At 38.3% G+C, this 21,719-nt stretch overlaps 1 protein-coding gene across 2 annotated transcripts in view; it reads left to right on the top strand.

Annotated features, from left to right (window-relative positions):
- Positions 1 to 17,984, top strand: part of SNX9 (sorting nexin 9) — a 65,131-nt gene extending 47,147 nt beyond the window's left edge. For both annotated transcript variants that reach the window (XM_075748334.1, XM_075748333.1), the window contains exons 12-18: positions 1,954 to 2,057; positions 4,787 to 4,864; positions 10,393 to 10,469; positions 11,402 to 11,491; positions 12,894 to 13,008; positions 14,489 to 14,580; positions 15,909 to 17,984. In XM_075748334.1, coding sequence (XP_075604449.1) covers positions 1,954 to 2,057; positions 4,787 to 4,864; positions 10,393 to 10,469; positions 11,402 to 11,491; positions 12,894 to 13,008; positions 14,489 to 14,580; positions 15,909 to 15,956 — 604 coding nt within the window. In that variant the 3' untranslated portion in view covers positions 15,957 to 17,984. The remainder of the gene's footprint in view (positions 1 to 1,953; positions 2,058 to 4,786; positions 4,865 to 10,392; positions 10,470 to 11,401; positions 11,492 to 12,893; positions 13,009 to 14,488; positions 14,581 to 15,908) is intronic.
- The last annotated feature ends 3,735 nt before the right edge of the window (positions 17,985 to 21,719 follow it).

The raw sequence follows: 21,719 nt of genomic DNA, 5'->3' as shown, positions 1-21,719 counted from the left end.
TGGATTTAGTCTGCAGCTTTTATTTCACTCCTTTAGGCTTAATAATTTTTCTTAGAAAATATGTAGTATGCATGACACGCTATGTTCTACAGCAGCAAGCAACAAAAAAAAAACTTGGATAATGTTTTGTGTCTGCAACTGTGGATAAACTAGACAGAAGTGTTTATAGTAGCAAAGCAGCAGTGCACCTACACTTGGAAATATGTCCGCGTAAGCTTTATCCAAGTGATGTGGTGCATATTAAGGTGTATATAATAGCTGTTCTGTACTAGTAAAAAACATGAATGATTTTAGGTCACTTCCCCTTCCGACATGAGGATTTCAGTCTTGATTACTTTTCTTAAGTGATGTGTGTTATATATATCCCAGTGGTTATAAAAGCTGAAGGGGTGAACCAGAGGGAGGATTTTGTACATAGGGTACTGGAGAGGGTGAGTCTGTATTCTATATAAAACCCTGGCAGGGAATGAATAGCATATGGTCTGCTAAACAGTTTGTCCCCAACAGGGTGAGGGCAGGCAAGCAGCCTGCAGGGAATGCTCCCCAGATGGTATTGGCTCTTGGGCTGGAACTGGCAGCCTGGGGTGGTTCTGGGGACCTATCTCCAAGCATTACAGGGGTGGCTGTAACACCTCAGACATCTACAACATGTTCTGGTGCCTGGGATTCTCTCAGGGTGCTGTTAAAAATGTGTATGAACAGTCTTGAAAGCCATTACTGCTATAAGTGGACAAACCAGCTTGTTCAATAGTTCTTGGGTTCTTCAGTGGAAAGACACGCTTTACTGAAACAATTTTGCTAGTACTTTGGCAGTCCTGCGTCATCCTGGTTTTGATCAAAGGATGGTAACCCTGTGCTGGTTCATGAACTTTTTCTGTGATCGTGATACCGTAAAGTATGAAGTAAAGAAAATTGAAAGGATGGTTTGCTACTGGGAAAATGGGAGTACAACAAGGGCCTCTTGGAAAGCCCAGGTTCTGTTTCTGTGCAACTAACTCTTCAGGTGGGGTTTCTGGCTGAGGAAGGAGGTGCCAGTGGGGAGGTGGGAGCCTCCACGTGGTTGGGCCAGAGCCAGAGCTGCTGCCCTGGCTCTGGGGAGTTGCTTAGGGTTGCCTTCCTGCGAGAGCTGTCACTTACAGGCTTTGGCTGAAAGCATTTGGAAGATGTGATGCAGTTTGAATAATTCTCTTTGAAAGTTAGAAAATACACGTCTAGTTTTCTGTTGCAGGGTTCACAGCACTGCATACACAGCAATGCTCTATGTTAATGGAAAGTTTTGATAGCTGCATGAAAACATGTTTAGAGAGGGGTAAAAAGGCATGTACTAATGCAGAATTCTCTTTAGAGCATCACTGATTTTTCTTTCTGTAGTACAACTGAATGCAAAAATATTGTTAATATAATATAAAGTCATGCATATGTATTTCCCTAGAACAACTGTTATATTAACTGTTATTCACCTGTTTTAGACTTTTATTAAAATATATGGAACAATTTTCTTTATCCATTGTTGTATGTATTTTACCTCTTGTGTTACTCTAACGTCTAATTTCCTGTCAATGTGGGGTCCTTCTATTTGTGTTAAGTGCTTTAGGGATGCATTTTCCTCAAATCAGGTTTTGCTGTTCTGTTATTATTTGATCTCATTGGGGAGGATATTTAGCCCGTAACCTTTTCTTCTTTTTTTACCTGAAGGTAACTAGCTATATTAGGAATGATAGTCCAGTACCATGTTTTAACAGAGGGGGAAAAAAAGAATGAAAATGCCTGAATCTGAAGAGGGAAATTCTGACCTCAGTGAAATGGCAGAGATTTCAACGAATTCATTTATTTCTCTGATTATTTTTTTTTTAAGACCTAATTGCCACTACTAAATATTTCAACATTGCATTTAAAGTTAGCATAATGCATGTGTTAAACTGCTTTTGGTTTTGCTTTTTCTATATGCCACAGAGAACAGAAATGTGATGCAGTGGGTAGGTTCACCAAAGCAATGGATGATGGAGTTAAAGAGCTGCTGACAGTGGGACAAGAGCACTGGAAGAGGTGTACAGGGCGTAAGTGTCCCTTGTGAACTCAGTAGTCATTTCTGTGTTGCTTTCCTCTGTGGTTTTTTTGTCATTGGTTTTGTTGTGTATAATTCAAGGCACATCTTAAACCTAAAGGAAATCCTAAGTTACCATGATGATTGTATGTCATTCTGGTTGCTTTTGGTGTCTGAGTGTATAAATTCTGCAAGTTTTTTGGTGTGATGGTTTGTTTGTTGTTGGTTTTTTTTTTTCTCTCATAACAGAAATATCTGGTCCCTGCCCATAGGTTTAAAAATATTAAAAGTTAAATAATTCTAGTAATCCAGCTAAAGTCTGTGTTGGAACTGTTCTTGTGTATTTGTCATTTAACTACGTTTTAGTGACATGGGCAAAGTAGATCTATCTATTTGATGAAATCATAAATGATTGCACTTTATTAATCCCTTATTTAGGATTCTTGCATGCCAGGAGGAGTGATTTAAAGATGAAATTAGTTTAAAAAAAGAAAAAGAAAATAAAACCCAACTTGACTCTAACTTAATCTTTAGCCCAATTCTTTTTCTCCTATCTTGTCTCTTCCTTCCCACAGATATTTAGGGTTGCAGAACTTCACACCAAGTCCCTATGACTCTGCCTGGGCTCTAATTTCCTAGTCCACAGCAGTGTTCAGTGTTTGTGGCCACCACAAAGCAGCTATTGAAAGGAAGCAGGTACTACAGCTGAGGATCATAATAAGAAACACTTCAGAGCAGGCTGTAGTGTCTGGTGACCAAAGACCTATCACATAAATCTCCATATTTTTTTTCTTTCCTTTTTTCCTCTCTTTTAACTCTCACAAAACACCATTGTCCCCAGACTTGGGAGTAAGTACACCTCCTGAGTTATCTCTTTGCTGCTTTCTAATCTAACACTACAGTTGAATATCTGGGGCTGACTGGAGGGAATGGGAAGTATAGATGCCCAGTCTCTTCTGGTAGTGATTATATTAGATCTTAGTATCTGTAGAATGTTAACTTTAAATTATTTATGTTTCTCCACTTTGAATAAGAGGGTTTCCTTCTACACATCACTGACCCTGCTGCTGGTCAAAAATAGCGTAACACAGGACATGGCTCTAACGTTGTACAGATGTCACTTCACTAGGAAATAGATACTGAGGGGGAAGCAGAGGGCAGGGAAAGGAATAAGGTCCCTCAGATGAGACTAGAAAAATAGCGTTGTTTTGCAGTTGCAGAAGTGATGATCAAAACCGTAGTTAAGGGCTGGCTGTGACTTGTCCTTACAATAGAAATTCAGTATTTTGTTTGCTGCTAAAATCTCCGTAAACTTAAAACACTAGTGCTTTAGGTATGGAATAACTCTTCTAATACTTACAGCTATTAATTAGTTAGTTGTGTTGAAAATTTTAACTTTTAGCTTTTCAGATGTTCATACCGAATAGAAAAAGGAGACTGGTAAATTGGGATGTGCAAAACTGAAGAATTTCAGTAGGTTTTAAGTTCCCTATCAGCTCTAGTCCCAACTCCTAGTCAGAAGTATTTTTGGCACTTCCTGAGCAATAGTTATGTGCATTCCATTCTACGATTTTTAAAATGACTGACAGTGGAAATTTCTTAAATGCAAGTGAAAAGAAACCAAATTTTCTTCACTAAAGTTTCCACTGGGGATTCAGTAACAAGTTAATGGCTGATAACAGAACTCTAGTACTCTGAATGGTACCTGTTGTATAAGAAATATCAGTTGTTATGTAAAAAAAAATAATCTAACTTCTGAGCAGGAACTTGATCAAATATAATCAATAAAATTATGCAGCTGGGGGGGGTGTTTTGTTTTGGGGTTTTTTTGGTGTTGTGTGTTGCTTTGTTTTGTTTTGTTTTTTTTTTTCCCCCCTACACAAAGGGATTCCTCTGTGAAAATCAGACTGTTTAGGATGCTAGAGCAACTAAAAAAGCACTATTTACCTGCAGAGTGTAACCTCTGAATACAAATGTTTGACAACAAGAAGCACATCTACTTGGTTTTGTGGTTTGGGTTTTTTTCTGCTAGCATAGGTAGCAGAAAAATAAAAATTACTTTCATTTTCAGACTGCTTTTTAGGCCTCTGGAGTGGTGGTATTCAAAGTGTTAATAATGAATGCACTCATCAATCACACCTTTTGACTTCATTTTGAGGAAGCAACTTAAGAATGTGTTTTCAATAGATTATAAAAAAAATTTTTATTATTCAGATACTTGCATCAGTTTTTATCTCTACATAGTGTTGGTTTCTAGTGCCTTTAAATATAAAATTCATGATTTGAGGAGAGTTTAGGTATTATAGATCTGTATAATAAATGCCCCCTCTTAAAATATTAATGAGATCTATTTTCCATATCACTGCAGAACTTCTTCCCACCCCTCCAGGAGGATAAAACTGCTCATGAGGGGGAAAAGAAAATCTCACTGTATGCATAGGAGGACTGAGCTAGGAGTGCAGTGACACTTTTTTTTTTTTATAGCAGTCACACACTATTTCCCCAACTGTTTGTGGTTTTTAAGAATCCAGATTGCGATTGCTTTATCCAGTTTTGGAACATCTATAGTGGGGGAGGGGGGTAAGAAAGTGAGTGTAAACGCTTCACTAGAGGAAACGTAAAACCTAGTTGTTTTTGACATCTGCTTCTATCATGTTTTGGAAATGCTGCAGATTGTCTCACTTACCCTTGTGGGGTTTTGCTCCTGTTTCCCTCTTTTCCCCCTCCTTTTCCCCCTTTCAGCACTACCCAAAGAATACCAGAAGATAGGAAAAGCGTTGCAGAGCCTGGCACTGGTCTTCAGCACTAGTGGATACCAAGGTACTTCTATAGCTTTGTTTGTACTTTACTTAAGATATTTTAATTACATCATGCTACTTTCTTTGCCAAAGATTTTAATGCTTTCCTCTTTTCAACTCTAGATGTCAAACATGATTCTGGAAAAAAAAATTAAAAACTTGTTTCCCTGTGTATATTATGGAGTTGTTACATCCTAGTCTGCAATGTTGTTTTCGTTCACTGTATAATCATGTGTTGGGGGGGTGGTGGTGGAGTTTAGCTTGATCTCATTAATATATAGTATGGTCACTGACCTGACCAACAAAACATGCTGTAGCATTTCTTTGTGTTACCAAAGGAAAGGGGAGAAAGTGTGGCATTGAAAATATCTGTTACAGAACTATTGTGTGACTTCATGAAACAACTCCATATGAGGATGGAAAACTTGCATAAGACTTTTGTATACCATTATGTGGGCTGGAGGGTTGGCTACTGTAGCCTTTTCTTGTCCTTTACCTTTCCTTCTTCAAGACCTGTAAAATAGAGCCTGTCATGTTAAGTATGAAAGTCGTGGGAGGGAAAAGGAGGGCATCAATTGCTCAAAGTTCTCCTAAAATGCAGGCAGTTAGGCTGAACTTAAAATCCTGCTTTGCTATGTTAAGTTCTGCTGATGTTTTCCAGATAACTGGAAAACATTTCCTCATATCCCAGAGGGAGCTAATTGAGTTCATTTTCTCTGGGATTCTCTGGTCAAATGCATTTTTTAAATTTTTTTTTCTTCTAGACTTAATAGCAAAATAGCCCTGTTCTGAAACCTTAAATGTTATAGCATAGAGGCTTCCTGAAATCTTTCCATCTTAGGGCTTTTAGTTGACCAGTACTTATTCTGACTACTCATCTATCCCTTGCTTTGTACTCTTAAAGCTTTTTTGCCCCATTAACCACATATTAAAATGCAACCAGTTCTAAAACTCAGGTTCTCTGCTGCTAGAAACCTTGGAAATAGGCATAGTCCCTGTAACTTGTTCTCATCTTTGTCCTGTACTTCAACAGGATGACTGCTTAGTTAGAATTGGAGCATAGCATATTGCCTAAAACAATACTTATGGATGTGAGAACCAAGTAGGGGATTTGAATAGTTATGTACTTTTAGCATGGGTTAGAAAACTGTAAATCCGAGCCAGATACAAACTGAGCAAGAATTCTTGAGAAAGGACTGAAAATTGTTTGAACTATAAGACGCATTCTTTTGCCAGGGTAAAGGGAAAACAATGTGGCTTAAAGCTGGGATGCAAAATTGCAGATCAACCTTACAAAAGAAAAGCTTCAATTTGATTTCTAGCATCTTTGAATGGTGTGAAAAAATAGATCCCATGATGCTTGGGATCAAGGCAAGGATGTTTCTCTTTGCTGTTTGCTCAGTTGTACCTTGTTGCACCCTAGTATTTTGCTGAGGAAAATGCCCTTCCCATGGATGCCTTTGTCCTGATTCAATATATTTTGCCTCAGGTACAGGTCTGTGGATTAAGCAAACTCTATGCAAGAGACATAAGCACCTGTATTTAAACTGATAGGATGTGGCTTTCCTGATATTAATATTTAAAAGGCGGCACTGGACCTGTTCCTTCAAACAAATAAATAGTAGCTAGGCTGGGTATGGGGTATGATTTCTTTTTTTTTTTTTTTTTTTTTTTTGGACTGTCAGTAAAGAGGAGTGGCTCCTTTAGCCATGCTTAAAGGCATTCAGTTCAGTTTCTGTTGGGAGCTGAATCTTTTGTTGTTGTTGTTTGTTTTTTTAAGTACTTGACTTCTGGAAGTTTAAGCATATAGACCTCTGAAGATTGCAACAAGTGATTTGATGACATGAACGTTTCCAGCTACTGGTAGCTGACTTCTGACATACTGAATACACTGTTAGTTGGTTCGTTTGCACAGTTAGGATGGGATATATCTACTTGCCTTACCTCTTTCATCAGTGCTGCCTGCTTATTCTGCAAAACCTTATGTGTGGTGAATGTCTACTGCCTTCTGATTTCCAGCTTAAAATGTTTAAGTTTGCACTAGGCACAATGCACATGTTAATCTGACTCACTCAAGCGCCTTTTCTTATGCTGCAGAATGAGCCTTATCAATTAGTTGCCAGCCACAGTGCATATTAGGAATCTGTTCCCAGTATTTGCAGAGACAAGGGTACCTTTTAAAACTATGAAGGAGATGTTGAGAGGTTCTTATTTAACTTGGCCGTGGGCCTACATACTGTCCGATTGGTTTTAAGAGTACGTGCTTTGAAAGTCTGATTCTGGTCCAAAAATGCATATTGGACAGTTCCAGAATATGCCTGGAAGTGTCTTGTTGCCTATCCTATTGCATCATACAGTGCTCTTAGGTTAATGCAGCCTGAAATAGCATGGCTTCTCTTTTTGCGGCACCAAATCTGGGCAAGTCTTTCTCCTATATTAAGAAAACGTGAATGGCTGTAGTATGCCATTCAATGATAGTAAGATCTCCTAATCCTACATTGCCCCTCAGGAATTTTGGGAGGCAGTTCTGTACAAGTTTCACTGTCCTGCCAGCTAGTAACAGGCATATTTTGCTGTCCAAGCTGCTTGTGTGTTCTGAACGTTATCAGGCTGAGGTGTACTTGTGAAGAAAAATCTTGCTACAAGTAGTTCCCTAGTACATCCAACTCAATCTCTTTCCTACTCCTGGGTTCTCTCAAAACATGGTTTGAAAGGAAATAAAAAACATTTCTTGGCGCAAAAAAATAATTCTGCTGCCCTAATCAAACCTTACAGAATATCAGTTCCCTCAATATGCCTGGTGTGTTCTGTCAGAGGTGATAACTGCTTGGTAAATGCCAGTGATTAACTTCTTAGAGATGCTTTGCTAAACATCTCCAAAAGACTCCTCATAGTTGTACATCTACCTCTCTTTCCCTATGACAGCATGTAGGCCTGTAAACCGATGAAAACATCAGTTTCTCCTTGTGGGTTGGGTTAAAATATTGGTAGAAGATTACTGGCCATTTTAACTAGTCTTTTTACAACTACCTTTACTCAATGCTTTTAAGCCCTCTGTGTTTCTCATGGGGATACATGTAATACACACTGCCCTAATTTTGTTGTGAATGTCAGTAGTGTGTGGGGCTTTGTGCTTTTCCTTTGATTGAAGAACACCTGACTTCCTGGTATATCCTTGCCTGGTATATCCACTGGGACCCAGCTCAGCTTTCACAGCTTGAGTTAAGAATATCATTCCCAGCTTCGCATCAGTTCAAAAGCTGAGAATGCTAGAAACTTGGCCCTGACCAAAACCCATGCTGACAGCAGTGATTGGGAGGAATCTGCTGCTGTAATTCAAGTTACTCTGACGGGTGAGCATGTGGATTGTGTGTGGTATCTCTGAGGTTGCTTGGTATATGGAGTGACTGACTGAACATGATGTGCTACTGCTGCTAAAGTGTATTAGAACTTGGAGGGTGCGGCGGTGCGAGATGAAATCTGACTCTTTAGGGCTGCCCTGGCACTACCTGAAAAAGAGATTGTAGAAGAAAAGGATGCAGTGTGAGGAGGTGCAGATATTCTTCCACTTGTATGCCTGCCTATTGTCAGGATCCACTGTCTGGAACAACTTTTAAATATACTATGCCTCAGCCCTGCTTTTGGAGGGGTGTGAATGCCTATGCTAGTAGTAGAAACTCTTGATGCACCCTGTGCCTTCTACAGGCTGGCTTTGTGCCCTGCTGCCCCCAAATGAAAGAGGATGGGTGTTGAGAGGGTTTATCTCGATTCTTTAAAGCTTCAATCTATGAAGGTCCTTTCAGCAAGTTCTACATAGAAAGGGAGGACTTTATCTTTCTACTCAAATATCCATACTCTTCTACTTTCTTTTTGTTCAGATAGGAAGTCATCGTCTTTTATGGCATTATGAAATGAACAGCAAATTCTAGACCAACCTGGCTTTTGACTCTAATTAAAGCCATACCGTGTTTTGTCCCAAAATCTAGGAGTCAGTTGCCTAAGCAGCAGTTACTTCAAGGTTACTCAAGGTTACTTCTGAGCAGACATGGGAAATTCTGAAATAATAAAATTATTTAAGTCTACCCAAAATAATGAAATTGATCTCCCTGAAATTTTTTATTATTTTACAACGATGTGAAGATATCTTCTGAATTATGTACCTCTTAGATCTCACAATGGAATGTCATGTTTTTATTTTATTCAGACAGGCTCCAATAGGAGAAAAATAACTTTCTTTAGCAGTGTTTGTGTTGCTGGACTTACTGTTTTTTAGGATCAGTAGCTTTCCCTCAAAGTTTTTGGCTTTATGAAACCAGTCTAATGGAAAGGAAGAATTGATTGATGGAACTGAAGCAACATTCAGTCATTACCTTGTTTCCTTTAGGACATGCTAAAATGAAGGAATCCTATCTAATAAAACTCTAAGATAGATTAGTCCATATGTTGAAGTAAAAAAAGGTGCTTTTAATATTCAAATTAATTCTTAGTGAAATCAATGTTTGGTAATTTTAAATTGTAGAATAAAACCAAAATGTTCATAAAAGACTACCTGCTGCCTAATATCAAGACATGTCTGAAAGGATGAGAAAAATCATTTTTTCTTAAACTAATATTTGATACCTGCAAATTATACCTTCCCCTTTCTCTACCTCAATTTGCTTTCCGCACTGTTGACTACATGGTTTGGACAAGCTAACAAGGATGGAAAAAAAACTGGTGTTTTGGGAAGGTGAAATGGCATGAAAAAACCCAAGAATGTAAGGCTTGTTTCCATCTTTGTCCCACATAGCTGTGTCCTGCTAGTAAAACACTGTTATGAGTGCTTGTGGTGGTGTATAGCTTAAGACTTGTGGTGCTGTCTGTATTTTTAAGTGTAGTTTGTGGGGCCCTTTGATTTACTTCATATGATGATGAAAGTTAGAAACTCCCTTTCAAAAGTAGCCATTCTTACAGAGCTTGAAAATATTATCCAAGAGTTCTCTAAAGGATCAGAAATCTTACTGGCAAGGAAAAAAGTTAGTTGGGCCTCTTTCCACTTCTCTGACCTTCTAACAATGATCGTCCGGGACTGTTGGGGAGCTTAGGGCTAGCATCACTGGGAGGCTGTCCTGGAGAATTTACTGCTTGTCAGGTATGAAAATCACTTATTAAAAATCAGAACAACAGCTTTGTTAGTCTGTCTTCTAGTGTGACCCTCGTCATTCTCCCTTCCATCACATTCTAGTAGACCTCCTGTTGCCCAGTGTGGGGGAATACCTGTGTATTTAAACAACATATAAAATGTGGAAGTGAATAGTGCTAGTACTATGGTAGAACAGTGTTTGCGTGGTCCCTTTAGCATTGACTTTCTACAAAATCTTCAGTTTTCATTCTTTAATGGTATAAAAATTAGTAATATTTTTCTAACTTTTTTTATTACTGCTGGTTATAAAATGATGACTAGGCATTTATTATTGTCAAGTAAGCTATTTTAGAAATTTGCCTTGAATCAAAGCAAGTTTCTTACTGTAATTGACCTTCTGTAATTTGAACACTGATGTTTACTTTTAGGAGAATCTGATCTCAATGGCGCAATAACAGAAGCAGGAAAAACCTATGAAGAAATTGCCAGTCTTGTAGCAGATCAGGTAGGAGTAGTATGACTGCATTGGCATAGTGTGTACAAACGTATCACCTATTTGGATCGCTTCTGACTTTTTCCTTTTTTTTTCTTTTCTGTTAAAACATAACCGCTACAGTTGCGGACCAGTTAAATGAAATTAATTAATATTATTATTATTAATACTTTTAAATGCACTTTCATCTTCTTTTCTACTATGTGCTGACTTAGGGGAGATGTGATGGGAAGGTGTTTCTCTAGGATCAGAAATATTACATTCTGGTTTCTAAAATACTAAATGGTTACTTCCTCTTTAAATGTCTTTGTTTTCAGATATCAGTGAGCTGTCTTCATTACTGATACAAAATAATTAAATTTAATCAAGGACAGAATGTCTACCTTCCCCCTGCATTCCCCAGGTCTCTACAGGATCCAGATCTTGCTGCATTTCACTGTCTTGATATGCAATTGCCTGCTTCAGTAAAAATCTAGCTTAAGTAAATCCTGATTGGTGTCAGCATACAAGTCATAAATTGATGTTTAATGTATTAAGCTTATAGTCTCCAAAATGCAGATCCTCTTGATCTCAGGGTTGAGTCTGGAAGTTCTTAAAACAGCTTTCCAAGTCAGGGACTAAGGAGATGACCTAGGGCTGGTAACTCCTCTTCAGTGAAAATTTAAGGCAAACCTCCTCACTTCATAAGCTAATGTTGAGTAAAACAATGGAGAGAGGCATCTGCTCACTGGTGCTTAGTGCCTTACTCTGAAGAGTTTATATTTTAATACGGACCTTTTAGAATATGAAAAACTTGCAACAAACAATTAAGATTTTTGGTTTGGATTTTTTCCTATTCTTTCCTTCCCTTTTTTCCCCTCACCCTCTTTTGGCATCATGGTTTCTTTTCTGTGATGTTAATATGCCATAAATACTTTTACTAATGCTTACACTTTGTTTATTAGCCCAAGAAAGATCTTCACTTTTTGATGGAAACAAATCATGAATATAAGGGATTTCTTGGTTGCTTCCCAGACATCATAGGAGCTCATAAGGTACGTGAGGGGCCTTTCCTTCTAAGGGTTGGGCAGTAGGAAGATCTACAGCAACAAAACTGGTGGTATGGTACACTGCATTTGTGCAGCAGCCTGGTCCCTGCTTCCAGAAACACTGAAAGTTTGGCATGTTGATTTTTAAAATTAAAAATACTTAGAGGGGAGGGAGCCAGAACTTGTGTCGAGCTTTGAGAATATCATGACTTTCTACTGCAGGAGAGCACTAGAAGCTTCATGCCTTTTTTCAGGTTAACTTCATGTCCCAATGTGGTGAATAGCTGCAGTGTAAATTTATAGTATTTGAGTCTTACATGGTAGCTGATACTAAACCATACAAATACTGTAGGAAAAATTGTGTATGCTTACATGACTGGCTTACTGATATGTGATAAATAATCATGCACTGCCTAGAAGTTTCTTTAATATTAAAAAACAGAATTGGACTAACTTTTTTTTGAGGGGGAACAAAAACCAATCACTTTGTTCTCTGTAATAAGAAATTAAACAAAAAAATTAGCCATTGTGTCTAGTTTTGGATATTCTGCATTTTTTTTTTTGTCTTAGTTTTCCTTATGTTCATGTGCCTGCTTTAACATATTTCAGGAAGCTAAAAATTTTGAACTATTAAACAAGTATATAAATTTGGGTTTTTTACCACTTGAAGTGTTAAATGTATAAACCAAGAACGTACTTCTGAGAGCAACAAAGATAAAAGCGTATCAGATTTGTGTAGTCCTTTCTTCAGGACACTAACGGTCCCTCATCCCACAGAATCCTTGGGGAAAAATACCATAAAAGGAGAAGAAATGTTTTTAAAACTTGAAGCATAAGCCTACTGCCAAGAGACGTGTAAATAGATTCTCTTGAATGTTGTTTGGCACAAATACATTGTGAAGGGGGAGGCATTTCTTTTTATGCTTGTTGTTTGTGTGACACAAGGATTTTCCTGAATCAAAAGTTATAAATTGCAATGAGTTGTAGTCTCTTGGAAAATAATTTATGTTGTCTTATCTTGTATAATGTGCAAATAAGGTTTACAGGCATTTGGAAGTTTGAGGCTTTTGGATGTCTGTTGTGTTGGTCAGTGGCATTTCGAAGCTTGGTCCTCTTGTCCTTTCTGTGTATATCCTTGTGTGTTACTGCCTTTACCAAACTCCATTTCCCAGTGACTGTGTTCATGCCTGTGTTTAAAGTTACTTTTTGCAAGCTGTTAGGACTCTTGAAAGCAGTCGAGTGAAATAACAAACTTTGAGTGAAAATGTGGGAAGGCAGAATCAGTCATTGTGTATGTATATACATGTATAGTGTGCAAGCTCAAAATGTGGCCAGTGGCATTTTAGATGACTATGAAGACCTTTTAATTTGACTAATCTTTTAATCTTTCTGCATTTGGTTTCTACAGGGAGCAATAGAAAGAGTGAAAGAAAGTGATAAATTAGTTGCAACCAGTAAAATAACCCCACAAGACAAACAGAACATGGTGAAACGCGTGAGCACCATGGCTTATGCACTACAAGGTAAACCAAAGGTTGGGCTAAATGGTAATGTTGTTGTAGATCTCTGAAGGACATCTCTTAAGTGACAAACTTTGAAAGAGAATCTTTGTTCTACTAGGAATCATAGTAAGAGCTAGGCGTTGCTTTTTGTGTGTGTGTGACTTGCTTAGATTTTCCTAAAATTGCAGTTGTTTTACCCACTGTTTTCTTTCAAATCTCATGTTGCTATTGCAAAAGATACATGTTTTGGAAATGCTATTAAAAAGCCCACTACACCAAAAAACAAACAACACCCTCCCCCCTCCTCCCCCCCAAAAAAACCCCCGAACCAAAAACCCCACAACAACCAACCACCCCAGACTGATTCTTTCATTTTGAAGTGATAATGTCGCAAAGAAAAAACATGGGCCCTGGTGCAGGAAGCAGTTCATCACGTGCAGAAGTGTTTTTCTGACTCATGGTTTAGTCAGACATGATCCAGTTGAGATTCACGTTCTTGTGGATAAGATTTTTTTCCTGGATGTTCTTTGAATGAACTCTTTCCTCTTTAGGTTAGAGAGCTTGTAAATATGAGACATAGCACACTGTTCTTGAAAAAACAGGGAAATGAGGAGTTGGGGCTCAGTCCTGCAGGATGTGAAGCCCTTAAGTGCATCCTGTTACTGACTGCAGTGGGACCACTCATTGCTGAGGGCATTGCATCTTTTTTTAGCTGACTTAAAGCCAAGAGTACTCAGTATTTTACAGGACAAAGTCAGAGCAGCACACAAAATTTATTTTAAAAAGAAACAAGAAAACTCCCCACCCCCTCCTCTTTCCTGGTCACGATGCAAGAGGACTGTGCTGTGTAAGTAGTAATGGTGGAAGAGACCTCTAGGATGGCTTTTACAGTCTAGAATATTTCTTCTCCCTCTATTGGTATCTCAAAATAGAGTTACCTTTTTATTTCAGCCATGAGCTGTGATCTGACAAGAGATGCAGAAAGTAGTGAAAGGTGGTATGAATTCAGTAATGCTGTTTCTCGGGTTTCTACTCAAACAGCCTCAGTCAAGAATGACTACTGGCTGTATTATTTTTTTTTGAGCTAAATATTTACAGCTGTGGCTTACAACTTGATATCTGTACCTTTGGAAATCTGAATGTCTTAGCCATATTCTGTTGGAAACACTTCAGGAAAGAGCAGTTACCTCAATAGAAAAAAATCCTTCTTGTATTCTTTAACAAATCTTTGTACACCTGAGTATTGTAACAGGAGCCTGGCTTTATCCAGGAAGCATCTGTGTTTTAGCAATATGTAATTGACATACTACCAGTTTTACAAACAGTTCCATCATAACTTGGCTGCTGCAGGTAAAACAGGTTTTGGAAGCATGAGAATGGTAACTATGCTGGCAGGGCTGGACACTGAACTTGTTGCACAGTAGCTAATCTATACTGTATGAAACTATTCCTAATTACAAATGCTTCTCTTAAATAATTTGCTTCCTGGGTCTAATTGCAGCTGAGATGAATCACTTCCACAGTAACCGGATTTATGACTACAACAGTGTCATTCGTCTGTATCTGGAGCAGCAGGCACAGTTTTATGAAACGGTAAGGTGTAGTACTTCAGTGCCATTTTCCTGGCACAACTGTGCTGCTACTTTTGTAAGAAATACTTGCAGTACTTAATCATCATTTTGTGTGAGCCTCTCCCAGAGAGCAGATATTTAAGAATTGTACATGTAAAAAAAAAAAAATAAAAGAACAAAGAATGAGTTAAAACAGTATTTTCCTATAGGTACTATTCCTATGTACATGACTGTGTCATATTAGACCTAAAAATTAGTGTTGAGAAACATTATTGTTGACAATGTGATTATTTTTTCTTTCTATGCCAGTATTAAAGTTACAAAGAATTTTAGTTCTGTGATATGCAGTAAGACAGACCTGCTGCACCGAATACAACAATAAACCATTTGAGTGGAGCTTCCCTCTTACAGGATGGGAGGACAAAGGGAAGCTTTTGTGATTTTTAAGCCTGATGTATACAGTGTGGGGCGGGAGGATTGGTGTGGTTCTGGTGACTTCTTAAATATGCTAACTCTGAGCACTTGACCTAAACCTTATTTCTCATTTAAAATTGTTCTTATACATGTATTCCTCGTGGTTTTTAAATGAAACCTGAGAAGAAATTTTCTAATGTGATACGCTGGTAAAACATGTGAGTTTGTGCTGGAACCTGACTTCTATCACTGAAGGAAGTAATATAAGCAACTGGTTCCCCTTCACAGCAGTAAAAGGTGCCAGTGGGGCTTCAGCAGTATCTTTAGTGGATGAGAACTTTAAGTCCCCCACCAGGTCACCTTGCTCAGTTTCTCCGACACACCTGACAGGGTTTGGCACAGGTTTCTCCTTACCTTCTTTCGGTCTCTTGTCCAGTCTATCCCAATTCTTCTGGTTGCAGCCTCACCAGTCTTGTACCAGTCCTCTCTCCCCCAGTACAGGGACCAGATCGGTGTTCACCTGTGGGGTGCTGGCTACCATAAGAGCTGTGGGGAGAGCACAGGAGCTCTGATCTGATGCGTGGCCTTGTTTCAGCAAGGAAATGGATTTCATGAAAAATCTGGCTTTGTTCCTGCAGCCCTCCTGCATAGTGCAGTGCTAGATAACCAAACTGGCAGGATGACAGCCCTGCCTACAGTGCTTTCTCTAACGCAGCCTGAGTGGTGAAAGGACAAAATGAACAAGGCAGAAAGTGTATATATGAGAAGAAAAGTCTTTATAATGGAATGCTTTGAGAGTCCTACATACACAAAACCTGCAGCAAAACCTGCAGTTTTTCAGAAAATGAGGGAACATTCCATTAAATTTCTTAGCCTGCAATCGTATTTCTGCGTGAAGTAACTACATATTAAATATGTTCTGTTTCTTTGTTTCAGATTGCACAGAAGCTGAGGCAGGCACTCAGCCGCTTTCCTGTGATGTAGAGAGGAAGGAGTAGTCAACAATAAAGAACAACTCCGAAGTGCTTTTCTTATCTGGGGGCAATGCTAATAAAAACTTGTTAGCCTTTGCCAGCCAAAAAAAAAAACCAAACCCCCACACCAAAAAACTCCCAACAGAACAAAAATCAGTTGTAGAAAAAAAGAATTATTTAAAATTTTACTTTATCAGCCTAAATCATAAGATAATATTCTCTCATCTTGAATGCTCTCCCATTTGTATCATTATTTAAATAAAACCAGCTAGATAATGCTGTCAGTTGTAGGGATCTAAATTATCAAACTGATACATTGCCATGGACCTCATGAAGACTTGCATATCTATCAGATGTTCTTCCAAAAACTCTTAATTATCGTCAGAGTTACAAATTTATATCTTCTTTTTTTTTTATCAAGTGGGAAAGCAGACAAGCTTGAGAAAATTACTTTAATACTCCATTATATTCAATTCAGCTCTCTAGCGATTCAGTAGCCAGGAGGAATTATATTCGTGTATGTTTCTGGTAAATGTTCATGATAATCTCCTCAATGAACACTTTGTTCTAAGTTTGGCTTCCCATACGCAGCCATGGCACACTGCTCCTGTTATGCCTTCTGGTAAATATCCTTCGTACTTCCCTTCCTTTTTTTCCTTCTAACTAAATCTTGTACTTGCAGCACAACACCTCAGAGCTTATGTCAGGCTCTTTTTTTCTCGCTATGCACTGTGTAAGAAGACAAAGTACAAACAAGGAAAGAGCCATTTGGGAAGGTGTGAAAAACAGTTTTCCACACTAGCACTTTGACACCCCGCGATGTTATGCCATAAGGTGCTGGTGTCAGGGTCGGCTTCCCTTTTACCCCTCTGAGAGTCTGAAGTGTTTCAGCAGAGGGGACGCTGCCACATCTAACCCAAACAGGTAGAAGTCCCCAAATTCCAGCTAAGCTCAGGTCTTCATGTAGTAGTATGGTATCCTATTGGCTTGGGTTTACTTTTTGCTGCCTTCTGATGCAAACTAAAAGGTGACAGAAGTACTGAATAACATCGTTAGTTCTCACACAAACGCTGTGCTTTGGTCATCACCTCTTACTGAGTGGCCCAATGTCCTCTTTCATACTACTGGAATATCCTTTGAGACTTGGGCTTTTCAAAACAGAAAAGCTGCCACCAACCCTGTTCACAATGGGCGCCAACTACAGTAATTCATTTCATGCCATAAGCAAGCAGGAAAGCCAAAACGCAGGTTTTGCTAAAATGTGCCTAGATAATAAACATTTTGGCAAAAAAATGAAAATTTACAAAAAGGCATTTTACCAATAAGCCATTCTAAGTGATGGGTACAGTCTGTTGGTTGAATAGTTGCCTTACTCTGTTTTGCATTGGTGTTACTTTTGTGTGCTAGAAGGAAAATCTGGGTCTGCCTGAATAACCTGAAACCAAACCAAACCAGGCTAAGCCTAAGTCTAGATGCTTTTCAGTGTCACGGGTTTTGTTCACGTTTTATAAACCTTGTCTTTTTCTCCTCCCAATTTTAGTTGTTTGCTTCCAAAATTCCATAGCGCAGTGTTGTTTGATACAGCCATTTAAATATGTACAAATTGTAAAGAATGTGTATAAATGTTTTACACCAAATGTAAGATCTGCTTGCATGTAGAAGCAGCTTATATAATAAATTGTTACAATGTGTACAGTAAATTCTGAAATCACTTTTTCAAGCCAGCATTTTTTTAGCATTTGTATATTCACTTTTTGGTAATGAAATCTCTTTGTAACAGGCTCTTGATTTGGGAGGGGGAAGGGGGGTCTTTTTACCAATCTTTAAATAGCTCCGTATGCACTAAAGTTCAAGGTTCTTTATCTTGAATAGATTGTTTTGGGATCTAAGTGTAAGCTATGCATTCCTAGTCCAGGGAAGCTATGACAGTAGCAACTGTGTCAAAGATGCAACATTTTGGCAAAAAAGAAAAACTGTTTAAAGACTTCTAGTAAAATGAAGTTAAACTGATAATAAATATTTATATATATCCACCAGACTATTTTATTTTTTTCTTTGAAATCATCACGTTGCTTTTTTAACAGGGTGATGCAGTATGAGGCAGATCCTCCTTATAGCTTTTCATCAGCTTACTCACACTGGGCCAGCTGAGGAATGAGAGAGCATCCATGTGTCTTCCATAAAGCAGGCATCACAACTCAATGGTATAATAGCGCTAGTGACTGCAAACCAGCAAAGGCTACGCATATGTTGTAAGCTTTCATTATTCAGGTCAGTCCAGCTCGTGGTTGATGGAACCCTCCTGACTGCAAATAAGTAGTAGAGCACAGTGCTACTGTGTATTCCTGGCTTTGTGTTGGCATGGTGTTGACCCAGAATAGAAATTAGATTGTCTTTGGTATTTGTTTTTTAAATTAGACATGAATAGTGGCATAGTTAAATTGGGTGAGTTGGGAGCAACGGAAAATCTTCACACTGAAGATGCAGTCATAAAACTAGAATAACAAGTTAGAGTAAGACTTGAGCAGTGGCCTCCTGAATTTTGTTTGTCATAGCTGAATAATTAATCTCTGGAGCATCAAAAAGCCTTAATACTGGTTCCTGGCTTATGCTTTTCTTCAAGGGTGAGCTAAACACTACCATTATCCCAGTGACTTTGTTAAAGACATCAGATGCCCTAGCTGTTGGGTTTAACTTTATAATTAATTGCTTATTCCATTACTGCTAAAATATTAAATTCATTTTTTAACAAAAAAAACATAGTATGCAAAGGGGAATGCTACCTGTATTTCTTGTCTGTAGTTAATCCCACACGGGATTAGACTGCAGCAGCAGACTTTGTTGTTGTAATGTATGGTATGTTTTTGGAAGAGTACTGTCTGCAGCAATTGGAAGATATTCTTTAATGCTGTAATGAGGCCTAACTTTGCACAAGGACTGAAATTTTTACATTACTGAGCAATTTCTGTTTTCTATGGCAAAATAGTTGAGAAACTGTTACCATAACATACACTTTATTCTGTAAATTCTGATTAAATTATATACATCAATTTTACTGCTACTAAAATTAGTCTTGTTTAGGGCAGCAGAATAATTTAGACTAAAGAATTGTAAAGAAAGAGATGCCTCTCTTGTGCTGTCGGTTAGTTTGACGTACACCAGACACTGCCAGTCTGGACTGGCCAAAAGTACTCCACGGCCTCAGGGTGTGCAGCCGGCCACAGGAAGCAAAGCCATCGCCAGGCAGGCATCCCGCTACTGCTGCTTCTGCCTTGCCCGGTGCCTCCACCTGAGGCACGTTGTGTGTGGGTCTTCAGTTACATACTTTCCATAGTTTTCTATATACTTTTCTACATACTTGCCATAGTTTTCTATAACTCTTCTGATAAAATTAATGTTAATAACTGATATAATACAAGTATGGAACAGGAGAGGTAACCACTTGAGCAGAAACCCCCCACCTTTTTTTTTTCCTGTCTAAAGAATCCCTAACAAAAACAACCTTATAGCGTTAGAAACATATGGACTGGCTGGAGACCAATCCACCCATCCTGTAGTGTGCCACTATCAGTTACACCCATACTACTTTAAAGGACATCTGAGTCACAGGTACACATTTTCTTGGAATCTTGGAGATTCCACAACATGCCAGCATAGCCCTTTCCAGTAAATCGGCATGTTGTCACTTAAAAAGCTTTCCCTTACATACATCATTACTTCTGTAAGTTGTGTGTATAGAAAATGCTACCTCTAAGCTCGAATTTTCGTTAACTAGAACAGTTAACCAACATACCTAATAATTTTTAAATACTGGAAGTCCTTCCTTGTATTAAAGTGTGTCACCTTTCTTCCCTGGGTGCATAAAACTAATCTTTTCTTGCTTATGCCGTTCAGTCCTGTTAATACACAATCAGAACAAGGATTCTACTTTTCACCTTTCCAGTAAGAGACACTGCCGGCTCATCAGTTCACAGTATTGCTGCCCATGTTGCCCTGCCTGGCTGCAGAACTTCCACACAGTGGTCAAGTGCTACATGTAGAGCTTTGTGCATCTATCACAAAGGAAATACAATTCCCAACCACATTTTCAATTTATAATACTCAGTTCTGTCTGTATGTGCTACACAGACCTACCTGGGCTCATGCAGGGGTTTTTTTGCTTTTAAAAAAACTTATATTCCAATTATTTAATAGAAATTTTGTGTAAGTTTTCAATTCATTTTATGACTACCTAGTAGTCACCATATTTAGAATACGTCCTCTTGAGTTTCTTCTGAGATTTGAATGTGAGAAACTTGTGAAAAGTATTTGCATCTCTATATCCCCTCCTGTTTTTAATTAGGCTAATCTTCCAGTCAAAGGAGGATATTTGACTATTTGACTGTTTACACAGATTCTTCTCAATAAACTTGGATTAGCTGGTTTTTGGCCTCCCCCCCCCAGCTCTTTGCACATCAGTTGTAACTTTGGGATCTTTGCTGACACAAGTTAGTAACTTTGGGATACTGAATTTAAACTGACATAATTTCTTTGTTTTATAAAGGTAAAAAAAAGTGTTTGTCTATTTTTAATCTTCTGGGCCTTTTAATCTTTCCTAATTGGTCAGGTTTTCTTAAACTTTCATAATTTTTTGCCTTCCCTTCAGATTCCAGCTAGTACACCTACTGCCTTCCTGCTGAACTTTCTGAACTCTAGGTTCTTGTCATCCACAGACTTAACTATTTGCGTCATGATAGACTTGATTAGTTTCTTTGAACCAGTCCTGTCAATCTGACACCAGCTTTCTCACGTTTACTGAACACTGTTCTTCCCTTACTCTGGCCTGTGGCTGTATTCTCCTGTTAAGTATGTTTTTGTCAGTCACACATTTTTCTGTCAGGGCTGAAGCAAGAATGCGTATCATACTATTTTCTGTTAACAGCTGACTTTTGCTACCCTTAGTTTTCCTCTTATGCTGAGCATCTTTAAAGGCTATTCACTTTTAAAAATTATTTGCTAAAAAACTTAGTTTTTCTTAGCACACATTTATTAATTCAAGGTCACTTTTAATTCACTTTGCCTTCTGTTGCAATTAAATCTCAGTAGATCCAAATCTAAAATTGTTACTTTTCACTGGTATCTTTTACCTTCTGAAATGTCGTTCCCCAAACAAATACTCTGTTATTCCAATAAACATTTTTTTCTAAAAAACATTATAAGAGAGAGTAGAATTTTAAAGATGTAATTAATTTGCTAGCTCCAAGAGGTTTGTTAGGCATTATCTCAGCAGAATAATGACAAACAGGAGGAGTATAAAGATAACAGAAAATACAGAAAGATTATGGAGACTTTAAAAAAATAATCTTTTGAATTGTATGTTAGTTATTTGACCTTGGATATTAGCCTGTTCCCAAAGACACTCACTAAGAGCGAGGAATAGTGGACAAGTGATACATATGTATGCGTGTATATAGGAACATGCAGCATCTGTGCTAGTTAAGGTTGCTGAGACAGTCCCTGTGGGCTGACAAGTCTGCGTAGAAAGGCACCAAACTGAGAAAACTGATCTGTGGGTCAGAAACCAGGCAGGTTCTTTGACCATGCAACAGAATTGATAGAGGGGAAGGGAGGGGCAAGGGATACAGAAAAAAGAGCATTTGTCATCGGCTTGGCTGGGGCAGTGGAAGAGCATTGCCTGAAGAGCTTGGAAAGGCAGAGAAAGTCTATGACTCTGGAAAGAAAGAAAAAAGGTAAATGTCTCCTTTAATGTTTTGAACTCCTTTTCAGGCTTTCC

This window comes from Balearica regulorum, chromosome 3, assembly GCF_011004875.1.
Source record: "Balearica regulorum gibbericeps isolate bBalReg1 chromosome 3, bBalReg1.pri, whole genome shotgun sequence".
Classification (NCBI taxonomy): Eukaryota; Metazoa; Chordata; class Aves; order Gruiformes; family Gruidae; genus Balearica; species Balearica regulorum.
The sequence above is the reverse complement of the archived record's forward strand: the minus strand, read 5'-3'. Positions and strand labels throughout refer to the sequence as shown.